The sequence below is a fragment of the Strigops habroptila genome, chromosome 3 (assembly GCF_004027225.2).
Source record: "Strigops habroptila isolate Jane chromosome 3, bStrHab1.2.pri, whole genome shotgun sequence".
NCBI classification, from domain to species: Eukaryota; Metazoa; Chordata; class Aves; order Psittaciformes; family Psittacidae; genus Strigops; species Strigops habroptila.
In genome coordinates this window covers 16060176-16072867 of record NC_044279.2, presented here as the reverse complement: position 1 = coordinate 16072867, position 12692 = coordinate 16060176, and the positions used below count along the sequence as shown (strand labels likewise).

General features: G+C 37.3%; 1 protein-coding gene across 3 annotated transcripts in view; it reads right to left on the bottom strand.

Annotated features, from left to right (window-relative positions):
• CPNE8 (copine 8) overlaps positions 1–12692 on the bottom strand; it is an 88981-nt gene that overhangs the window by 20874 nt on the left and 55415 nt on the right. Inside the window, exons 11-14 of one of the 3 annotated variants that reach the window (XM_030479829.1) lie at positions 12376–12451; positions 5085–5138; positions 2242–2303; positions 191–1632 (exon numbers count right to left, since the gene is read on the bottom strand). In XM_030479829.1, coding sequence (XP_030335689.1) covers positions 1566–1632; positions 2242–2303; positions 5085–5138; positions 12376–12451 — 259 coding nt within the window. In that variant the 3' untranslated portion in view covers positions 191–1565. Of the gene's footprint in view, positions 1–190; positions 1633–2241; positions 2304–5084; positions 5139–12375; positions 12452–12692 lie in introns of those variants that run through there. The other 2 variants (XM_030479828.1, XR_003990594.1) reach the window with 2 other exon arrangements.

Sequence of the window (12692 nt, the reverse complement as noted above, 5' to 3'; positions counted from 1 at the left end):
CAATTTTAAATGTGGGAAGGTCAGTGTGGCAAAATATGTGATTAAGTATCAAGATGTAAGCAAAAGCCAGCTACTAAGATGTAAGATTCTTAAGGTGTAAGGTGGATGCAAAAGAGACATAGAATCATAGAATAGTTAGGGTTGGAAAGGACCTTAAGATCATCTAGTTCTCACCTCTTTCCTGCTACACTGCTATAAAATCCAGTGTTATGTAGTAAAATGGAATTAGAATTTATGGACAAACTTCTATTTCATTCTTCAGAGCTTTTAAAAAAAACACCAACCAAGTCATATTTATGATACTGATAATGGAATATCCCAATTAAACAGATGCAGACTCAAACCATAAATGAAATTCAGACTATAGTCCCAATTTATCGCGGTGAAAGCTGTCAAGATTTCCATTAAATCAGTATTACTTCTAGACACCTCAAATCAATTACAATGAAAGTTCTGAACATGAAGTATTTCATAAGCGTCCATTTATTGAAGAGTCAATATTGTGCCTGTTGGAGAATCAGTGTTTTCTTACCCTTGCCTAACTAAATGTTAGAAAACCAGGGAACTAAAAAAAACAATTTTGAAGGACATGATGGGAAAACAGACTGATTAATGATGAAATCTTCTCTTCCCCCCTCCTTCATAATCTGCCAACTGGACTGCAACTGATATGTAGTAGTATTAAATGAGATAAATGAAGGAAGAGAGAAGCCAAGAGAATAAGTCTGAGTCTCAGCCTCCTGGTCATGTTTATAAAACTGTATAGGTTGCAGAAAGGCAACATTTTATACAAGTACTTCTACAGTATTCACTGGCATGTACATAGAAATAATGGTATGAACAACTAAACAAGATTCCGGATGAAACAATTAAACAATAAGTATTAATGCTCTGCTCATACTTTTAAGCACAGAATATTATGCTGAATTATACTCTATTTATATAAAAGAGCAGAAAAAATCTTAAACGGTAATTATCATCACAGCTCTTCTTTGACTTGCAGTTACAGAGATATATACAAAATATCAGTAAGAACAATAAAATATTATTTGTAATCAAAATTTCTATTATTTGTCTACAGAATGTAGATAATTAGGTTGATTAACTTGTATTGTAACATCTCAGTGAGAAATGTGTTAAACCACTCTAAAAAGATTACAAATGCACCCACCACATATTTTTCTTTCCAAATTTAGATATAAAACTTAATTCCTCAGTTCCTTATGCATACTCTTCTTATAGAGATGAATTTTGAATGAATGGGGATAAGATGGTTGCAGCATATATGTACAGCATGCTTCACAGAGCAGTAGGGGTAAAACTGTTTCTTCATGCATTTGTGCATACCTATACTTCATTCAATACAAACTTCGGGCAAACATGGATGGATGGCCATTTTCTGCTTCTGTTAAAGTCCACAACAGGAACATAGGATTGCCACTGTTGGGAACAAAGTCAAAGCCCTATATTGCTACTGTCAAAATACAACACAGAGTTCTTTTTCATTTCATTTGAAGCCTGGTTGAAGACTGGCACAAAAAATTAACTTCTTTCTTCACAGGTAATCAGTGCTCTAAAATAAATGTGGGATGTGTATTCAGACGGTACGCCTCAAAAATCCACAGTAAGTTCCTAGGAAAATGTAACAAAGTATTTTCATTTATCATAGAGAAGAATTGTGTTCTGGCAGGGAGGTTAAGAGCCTGAGGAATTCCTGAGATTCAGTCTAGGCATGTTCTAGGATAAACCTTGTGATGCTTCTGTCTCTACTTCCCTTTTGGGAAAATGACAATAAATGAGAAATTGAACATGTTACAAATTTTACATAATTAGTATTGAAAAAATGCCTTTGAAAGCGAAAGGCTCTAAATAAATGCCAATATTAAATACACCAAAGGTCAGTGTAATCAGAAGAAATAAACCAGCATTTTACTAATTTTATGGTATCTCAGTAATTCCCTTTCAGTTAACCCAACTTTCACTGGCTGATCAGAGGTCATTACTCAATCTCAGTTTTTTAGTACCAACACTGATTCCATTTTAAGCGAAGTTCCATAACTTAACTTACATCAGTAACTGTCTGCAGGTTTTATGTAGGCAAGGACAGCCTCTAAAATGAGGAAACAATACATCTCTTTACAGATACTACTCAGAGTCATCATATGCAAAGTACATACACAAATTGTTAGTGAATTACATTGAGATTGTGAAAACAAGAAAGGTTTGTTGCCAATCACATACCCGCCTTTAATATAGTCAAGGAATGAAACTTCTGTTTCAATTAGGAAGGAAAGCAATGTTACCTGAAAGCAAATAAAAGAGAGTCAGACATGAATTGTCATTTCCCAGTTGAACAAGTAGAGACATAAGCTTTGGAGCTCTGTCCTTAAGACAAAATTTCCTACAGTATTAGGGAAAAAAGAAGATTAAAAAAAATGAAACCATTTCAATAGGTAGTTCTTGAAAGACAAATTTGGAAGTCTACTACAATTGTTTGTTAGGGCGTTTTCAAGCAAAAGTTAAGGGACAGAAGATTGCATTCCAGGGCAGGTTACCACATGCACACCTTCTGATAACACGGACAGTAGGCTAAATGTGTTACTGGCATTTTCAGCACTTGAGTCCCAGAAGTATAAACTCAAGTGGAAAAGATCCAGCATTTAAGATCTTCATATACCGCACATCATTTATGAAGCAAAGAATTAAATCCAAATTATTTTTGTTTTATTTACAAAGTGACACAAAACTCACAACATAAACTCATCAGGCAGCCAGTGGAAACTGCCTAAGTAACTACTCAAAGCAAATTCACTGATAATGATACAAAGAATAAAAGGGGGTGGAAGTTTGTAATGAAATTTGATTTGCCTTCAACTACAGCAAAATACAAAGCCTGAAAATATTCCTATCTCGTAAACTTGGACTCAGAATGAGGTTACAGGTAGCAATTTTGCCTTGTGTTCTACTTCGTCACAGGTTCTCTGGAGTCTTAAACTGACTTCCAAAGTTTAAAACCATCAAACTACCCTTCTAGCTGAGAACAGACAACCATATATAGTTTTATATATATATATATATATATATAGTTCTACCAGACTATCAGTAGCATAGTCTTGTGTATAAGATTGAAATTTTTATGTGATTTCCCACTGGACACAGTCATTTTAATGGTTCATCTGTTATTACAGTTGGTCATCTTGTTTCTAACTAGTTAAAGCAAATGTTTTCAGTCAATCTGATTTTAAAAGGTAAAAAATGGAAACAGACAACACCCTTTCAAAGTGGCCAAAGTGTTTACTTCCATACAGACAATACCAATGTTCCAAGTTTTATATGGTGAATTTTACATTACACTACTTGGCATTGTTCAAAACTAATCATGTATTCTGAAACATTTCTGCTCAGTATGTCGTTCGGCTGTCTGAATTTAAAATGACCCCTTAAGTAATAATGAATTGATATGGCTACTGTATATATGTACACTGTCCTTAAAAGCAGCAGTGAGATAGCAGTCAATGATAGATATCCACTTTACTTAAAGTTCTCCAAAAGCCAACTCCTAATAGGGAGAATGATAATGATGGTCTTGGTGCCTGGTTCGAAAATTTAGAAAACTGTAGGATGAAGAATATATTGGGTTAATGACGGGGAGAAAAAAAACCCTGCAAGCAAATACATAGGAAAGTGACAATTTGGAGAAGCATAAGGGAAGCCTGAAGGACTAACAGAAGGAAGGGCAAATGGATGCAGAGAGGACTTGATAAAGAAAAGAAATTACAAAACCAATAGAACACTGATAGAGAAGAAAAGAGCAAAGAAAATTGCTAGTAACTGTTTATTGGAAATTTCCATGTAATTTGAGACAAAGGCTAACAAGACACAGTTGATTCTGTCTGTTCAAATGTGACTTAAAGATGTTCTTTCAAATGCAGGTACATGTGAAGGTGTTAAAATATTTCAAACCAAATTCAACAGGACAATTGAACATGTGAATGCATTTTTTGCTTTATTATACCCTAAGCCAGATTTCATACCATTTTGAGTACACTTACTTTTAGTATTGATTTAAAATAGTAATTTTTCATAAGTTTCTGACTCACTGATTTAGTGTAACAGAACTTTTACAAATTAAATTGTAGTAAAAGGAATATGGAAGAAAAAGTTTTCTAATGAATCAGATCTTGAATGGCAAATGTTCAAGGACAAGCTGCTTCTGCTTATTTTTTACAATTTAAAGCAGAGGTACAAAATAAGTGTTTATTTTCCTACTGATGAACAGACTTACACAAGAATGTGAGAGTGACAAAACATTCCTTCAAGGCTAGAGTTCAGAGTTAAAGTAGCCCTACTGACTTCAGCGGAACTGTTCATGTGGAAAAAACCCCACATGCTGGATGTTTCAAAAAACATATCTTACATCTGATTAGTTTTGCAATATACAATTCTTCAACATTCATCTTCATTTTTTTTTTTAAATGTTATTTTGAACATCATGGATGCCAGAACACGGAAGCTGAGAAATTGCTGAAGGAAATTATTTGTATTGCTAGCAAATGGTTCATAAAACAGACTATGCAATATGAACAACAGGACATTAAACTCTCATCCCAAACTGAAATAACAGATTTTTTAACATCAATCTACAAAAAACTGTTGGTAATAAAAAATGTGGACTCATTTTCGTTTAGCCATGATAAGTACACTAGCTTTTAATCATGCTAACTCAGCAGTTAAATTTAAGAAGAAAATTGACTTCTAAAAGTCCATCTATGTTTCAGATAAATAAAACATATTTATTGGACTATTATTAATAGTTCAATAATTTTAGTCCAATAATAGTCCAATAATTTCAGTAATTTGACTGAAATTTTGGTATAAATTCTTTTGGAATTCATTGCACACCTGGACAGAGCTTTTATCAGACTCTTCAATTTAAAAAAATCTGAAATGAATGCTGTATAACAGTAAATAATTTATTGTCGTGGCCTTCACAGAAGCTTTTGTTCTAATCCTGTTAAATTACAAGCCAATTACATTCTATTTCAAGATAAAAGCATCCAGTAACATAAAATATATTTACTTACTGTTCCAGAATTAACATATTTTTTCTTTTTTCCTTTTTTCTTTGGATTTATTACCTAGAAACACAGATACAAATATTAAAGCAGTATGATTTATGATTTAACATAAAGGTAAGTGTTAAGATACTTTCAAAGCAGAAAGCAGCCTATTTTTAGAGCATTCTAAATTCATTCAGCATACTGTTTACTTATGCACCTCAGTGCTGGGACACAGGCATATCTGAAAACCAGTGAATTTATCTTCATGGTACCTGCTGGGTAAGCCAGTGCTGTTATTGACAAATAGGGGACCTGCGAAACAGAGGTAAGAGTGTTCATTAAATCTGAGTACTCAGTGAAATACTTCTTTGAATTTTCACAAGATTCTGCATTTTTCTGCACTCCTGATTCCAGTGTTTCAGTGTACTGTGTCACAACTTCTTCATCTCACAATGCACCTCTTCACATTCCAGTTAATCTGCTTCCATCTTCTCAGTATTATCTGAGAAACACGAGAGTTGTTCTACTCCTTGTTTCTGTATTTGCTGTAACAGGATTTGGCTGACAGAAAGGGCAATTGCAGGGACAGATCATACTGTGCCTGAATGAAAACTAGTCAGTAAGTTCATGGAAACAGCACAGACTACCACATGACTGGTGTACAGGAGTTGTGGGGGCTCTGTGCACCCCCCATGCTCAAGCATCTTCACAGAACCCACACCTAAAAGATTTCTCACTGTAGCCACCAACAAAAAATTGTTTCCCTTCTGAACACCTACCCATTCAAAGGCAAGTCTCAGTCAGTTTTATTATATACATATTAAAATGTACTCCTGCTTTTTTCAAAATAGCACATGGAATTTGGAAGCAAAACATTATTTTGTTAATTACGTCGATCCATGATCTGCTATGAGATTTGAGGAAACTCAAATCCTTGTGGCTTACTGCCGAGTTTTGATGTAAGCTGCTCACAGATGTTCTGAGAATGACAAGGAATGAAAACATTCCCAACTGAAATTTCAGTCATTTAACTGCTATATTTCAAGAATTTGGCCTGAAAATGGGAAAAACTGTAATATATGTCTTCCAAAAATTCTCTCCCTCAAAGCAAAATGAAGTTACATTTAAAGATCATGTTCCCTGTGCAACACAGAACAGCTGTGAAACTTAAGGCAGAAAGAGGTAACTACCATTTGAGGTCTTCCCAAACAGGCTAAATGAAAGTGTCTCTCTCTTCCCCTCCAGTATGCCACACAGTTATCTATTAAGTGTTCATCACAGCTTTTACTGCCTTACATATACATAAACCCTTTAACACTTAAAAAAACCCCAGATAACCCTTGTTTCTCTTATTAACAGTATGACTGGTAAGCAATGGATTAAATCTATCTAATGGTGGTTTATTAACAATGCAGCAATTCTTGTTGAACCACAATCTTAGCCAGAAAGTGACTCCTGCTGACAACTGCCCAGCAGAGGAAGATGAAGGTAACAGACAGCCTGCCTGCCCTGTGGCCCTTCATTCACAGCTCTCCAGAAACCAGTGGTCAGGCCTAAATTAGCAGCATATTTCTTGCCAGCAGTCGGTAAATGCCAAAAGAAGATTCATCTGAACTTTCTACTTCGAGTAACTTGATAATTGGCTGCTTAGGAATTGCTAGGAAATGCACTAGAGCTTGGAGTGAAATATCATGGGAAACAAGGCATCTATTTGATCCAAGATGAATTAAATGACAGCTGATCTCTCTCATGTACTTCCAGGTACTATAATTACTATAATATTTATGTGGGGTTTGTGTGTTGTTTGGGGGTTTTTTATATATTTTATTTGTTTTGTTTTGTTTTCTCAAATTTCAGGTAACTATAAATAAACCAAAGTCTCACAACCCTGCAGTAACCTAGGAAGATACGTGAACTCTTACCTTTTAAAAAAAGGTCAATTGAAGAAAGCTTGTTATAGCAATGTTTCTTTTCTGAAAATATGGGATTCCCACAAATTTCTCTACCTTCCTTGGGTCAGTTTGTAAATGCAAAACAATTAAGAAAGAATTTTTCCAGTCTCTTTTGTTCTCATATTGCAAAGACAGATCAAGTAGAAGCAGTACCAAAGTACAGAGGATTGCAGTGTGGTGAGGCAAACATAAGATGCTCAAGAAATGGATGCTATTCATGGGAGTGAGATACTGATTCTATATTCAAGAAACTGCAAAATTAATTAAGATGTTATGACAGAATATTCCTGGTAGGGTAGATGTCATGTCAGAGATACAACAGGAGAGGACATTTTCACTGCACAGTAATCTGTGTTGTGACACTATCCATAGGAAACCACTGTAAATTACTGTAACTCTGGGTTGATCTTGGATCTAAATATGAAAAAACCCTGTGGCTTTCAGTTACCTTTGTCCTGCTTTGCACAGCAGCACCTCTGCTCATTTTTAAAATATAAGTGCAGTACATAATTGGAGCACCCTATTTCCCTATCTTGCGTTAGTGCTTGCCTAAACCACATCCTATGTGTGATCACCTGTATTAGGAACATGAAATTCTACAAAATACTGATGTTTAATGGCAGTAGTCCGAAACCAATTAAAGGATAGCTTAAGGACTAACAAAGATCTGTACACCATACAGGAAACACCCCCCCCAGGCTACAGCCATATAGGCTTGCCTTCTCATTGTTAGCAAGAATATCATTCCATGAGGAATAAAAACTATATTTCAGTTCAGAGAGGCACTGTGCATGCAAACTGAGTGATAATGGAACTCACGGTGCAAATAGAGAAGCTGACCTAAAACCTTCAAAAAGCATATTCAAAACCCAGAAGAAGGTCTGAAGTATTTATTCCAAGGGACATAAGAGGTCTTGAAATTAAGCTGTCTACCATGATGACCATGACTAATTAGCTGGATTTGTCCTACATCTGAATCACCCTTGGGAGAAGCAGAACTTGAAAGAAGTTCTGATCATGGGATTATGATTGTACTAATGAAGATCTTGCAGCCAGGTGGGTCAGGAGTTTCACCAACCTGGACACACATACGAGTCTAAGTTCAGGAATAGGCTCTCCTACCAGAATGGACGAAGAGGGAATAGAAGTACAGTCCTCAAGACAGCTAGTCATGGAACCACCCCAAAAGCAACTATAGCCCATATGAATCCACAAGTCACCAGGTGGCATCACATAGCAGAAGCACCTGTATAATTCGAAGGCAAATGAACTGCTAATTTGAAAGAGGAGTTGCTCATACTAACAAGACTATGTTAATGGGAGATTTGGTGCAAAAAGCTATTCCTGTTTTTTTGGACAGCACATATGACCATTGTTCATCTTGAGGAGCCTTAGATATTACTTTCTTCTGAGGAAGGTAGGGGTGAGAGGGATACGATCAAAATCTTCACCTCTGGTAACACTGGAGATCAAGGATAGAGTCACTAGAGAAATACCAAGAAAAATATCCCACACAATGTCCCAGGTAGAAGCTGGGAAGGAATACAAGAAAGAAGAAACACTTTTAGAGACTTCCTAAACAACAGTGGAAAAAAATACTAGGTGCCTTATTTTTTTCCTCAAGTACTATGTTTGGTCTGCATTACATAAGCCAAGGGTTGAAACTGCTGATGCAGTAAGAGGACCCGTTTCATGCTATCAGAACTCCTAGGGAGCAGGAGGGCTCTGTGTATGACGACATTTTTCAAGAGAGGGCTGCTTTTGACTAGAATAATCCTTCTGGTAATCAGACCTAGGAAGGAATGGGCATTTGTACTGTGGTATGATGACAGCAATCTGTTGCATGAGGATAAGAGTCAGGGTCTAAACCCAAAAGAGCGAGGTTCCAATAACCAAGGCAAAATGAAGGCAATTTCTAGTAGGATGCACTGTCACCTTTCCTATCTTTCCCTTAGGCACTCTGGCAGATGCTGTGTTTTCCTGGGTTATGTTCATTACTCAACTGATGTAAACATCTTACAAGTTCATTAGAGGAGACTATAACGTCTTCAAAGTGAAAGAAAGGAAAACCCATCTAAACTCCAAACGGACCATTCCTGTGTTTAATACTATTTATAAACTCTGAAAGGGACAAAAGAGCTCATCAAAGGATCTGTCAAACAGTTATGAGACAGATATACTGTCTGGAAATGGTAAAAAAAAAAAAAGCACATCACAATAGTCTACCTATAACACAGTTCTTTGGGTTCATGACTCTCTGATCTGAAGCACTGAATGTGAACTTCATACTCGGACTCTTCTGAAGTTCCCCTCTTCCTAGTAGGACAAGAAATAAAGCACAGACTGTACCTTGCCTGCACAGTAGTTTTCTTGTGTTGTATGAATGCTCATATCCAGAAATGAAAGACAGCAAAAATGAGAACAGAATTGATACGCTGGAGGGAAGGGATGCCATCCAGAGGGACCTTAACATGCTTGTGAGGTGGGCCGGTGCCAGCCCTATGAAGTTTAACCAAGACAAGTGTAAGGTCCTACACCTGGGTCGGGGCAATCCCAGGCACTGCTACAGGTTGGGCAGAGAAGAGATTCAGAGCAGCCCTGCAGAAAAGGACTTGGGGGTGTTGGTTGACGAGAAGCTTAACATGAGCCGGCAGTGTGCGCTTGCAGCCCAGAAAGCCAACCGTATCCTGGGCTGCATCAAAAGAAGCGTGACCAGCAGCTCGAAGGAGGTGGTCCTGCCCCTCTACTCTGCTCTCGTGAGACCTCACTTGGAGTACTGCGTACAGTTCTGGTGTCCTCAACATAAAAAGGACATGGAGCTGTTGGAGTGAGTCCAGAGGAGGGCCACGAGGATGATAAGAGGGCTGGAGCACCTCCCGTATGCAGATAGGCTAAGAAAGTTGGGGCTGTTCAGCCTGGAGAAGAGAATGCTGCGTGGAGACCTCATAGCAGCCTTCCAGTATCTGAAGGGGGTCTATAAGGACGCTGGGGAGGGACTCTTCCTTAGGGACTGTAGTAGTAGGACAAGGGGTAATGGCTTCAAACTTAAACAGGCGAAGTTTACATTAGATATAAGGAAGAAGTTCTTTACAGTGAGGGTGGTGAAGCACTGGAATGGGTTGCCCAGGGAGGTTGTGGATGCTCCATCCCTGGCGGTGTCCAAGGCCAGGTTGGACAGAGCCTTGGGCGACACGGTTTAGTGCGAGGTGTCCCTGCCCATGGCAGGGGGGTTGGAACTAGACGATCTTAAGGTCCTTTCCAACCCTTACTATTCTATGATTCTATGATTGAGAGATACAACAGAACAGTGAAGTTAAAAATAAAGACGACTCTTTGCAAATCTCAGTAAGTGAGGCTATAAAAGGCCTACAGAGCAAAACCTACAGATACAGCACTTCACCTTAGAGAAGTTGAAAGTATCTGGCACAATTCATACACTTTGTCTAGGAGCATGTGTGAGATGGAGGGTGCTAAAAACCTTTAACACACATGGCTGGACATGTGCAAATGCAATAGCAAGTATTTTCACACAGGGGAATAGAAAGGTTCCTGGAATACACACATTATGTCCATGTGAAATTGCTACTCATGAGCCCTTGCAGGGACTATCTCTTTATGGTGACACTGCTCTAATTAAGCAGACCACTGCTCCCAAACACCACCACTACATTGGTATGATGAGACAGCTGAGGGGTTTTGTGTAAATACATCAAGAATGTCTATCGTCAGAATGGTGAATTAGATGCTTAGATACTAAGCACTAGGTGTGTGCTAAGCACTAGGCTACTGCTGGGTGAAAAAGCAACAGTAAAGGGAAACACAGGGTTTTGTACACACACACAAAAAAGAGGTTCAACTTGAAATAATGCACATTGTTTTACCATGGGAAAGAAACCAATTCCTTTTACAGGAATTCTGGAAGATAACTCCAACTACACAATGCAATACAGTGCAGACGCTTGACACAGACCTAGATGAGCCAGTATGTGTACACAGCACAGTGTAGGTAGACTTCCTATCCTGGTCCTAAAAGAAGGCTAACCATTTCATGTCAGCACCAGAACTGATCATTAGTAAGACATTCTAGGCAGAACTTACTAGCTCAGATGTAGCATAACTCCAACTCACCTGTACTGCTTCTAGCTGGGGAGCACATTCACAGTATTTGAAGTTACAGTACTACACACTGCTACCTACTGAAGATATCGCTGAAGTTATGCATAAAAATAATGGGGACTCAAAGTGAAAATGAAATGTCTTGGATCTATAAAAACCATAAACTGGAGTTTAACACTGCAGAATGTAAATTGACACTTCTCAGCAACAAAATAAATTTTAAATCTCTTCTTCCTATTAGCTCTCCTTATTTAACACATTTTGAAAATTCATAACACTTTCTCATTCTAGACTAAGATTCTTGTGCAATATTAATTTAAAAATTAAGTTTTTAATGCAGGAGTCTTAATGGGGGTTTTTCAGTCAATTTTTTTGTGTCCAAATCTGGTGTATTTTTTAAAGGGATCTGTCCAAAAAAGAAAGATGCCAAAAATGAGTCCCTTTATGACACTTCAAGTTTATGCATCTCAATTTCTGTTTCCACAAACTCAGTGATTGCTTCTGAGAGTAAATTATAGCACATTTTGATGATTCGATAAGGTTTGATGTTGGAAAGTTTACTTTTTTGCAAAATCCCAATAATCTCAAATTAAGAAATCAGTCTTAAACTAGGGATTTATTAGATCCAAAATAAACAAGCCTACACAATAAAACTCTGTAACTGAATTGACAACTGCCCATCAATCCCAGTAGCTGGCAGATATATGAATCCTAAACCAGAAGAGTGATGCAAAGATGGTAACTGACCACAAGAAAAACGCTGCCAATAAATAAGATAAATTCTCTGTCACTTGTAAGCCCTGCATCAAAACTCTAAAGATTCTAAAGTCTGCACTTAAGATGAACGGCATGTGACTCTGCATCAGATGTAGGAATCACCAGATATTGCTTGTATAGGATAAAACAGCGTACAACACATGTAACAGTTGGCAAAAGAAATAAATGATGAATTGTTCATACACAAGTGGAGGTAACCCAGTATTTGCTCCAAGTGTACCAGTCCAGCTGCTTGAAGTGCTCTTCTTGCCCTATCACAGCCCAGTGTGCATACACACATATGCACATACCTACTTGTTTCTAAATCTTTTTATGAAGCAACACTTTTAGACTCTCTGTTCTTGTTTATAAAAAGGGAAATGTGAAAACACTTCAAAGTTTGATTTTTACCAGATTGTGCAGATTTAATCAGTTTGCCATGAAAACATTGGGAGTGTTCTCATTTATTTCCCGATGCTCACAATACTTACCTCATACACGTTGAACTGAGATTGCCCCCTCGACAATTCTCTGTAACTTGTTGTGAATTCTCCGATGAAATCATGGCTGTATAAAGAAAAAGTTTTCAAATCAAATGCACTGTAAAAATCGTGTATTACAGTTATTTACAAAAAAGAGAAGGACAGTCAATATGAACTGGCACCCAAGAAAGGAGCAATGGCAAAAGATACAATTTGCCTAAAAATCTTTATTTCTTCCTCTGTTGTGTGTTCACTCTGTTAGTAATAAAAATTTAGAGATGAAAAGCTTAAATCTTTCTGATGGCTTCTGCTTAACTTAGATGCAC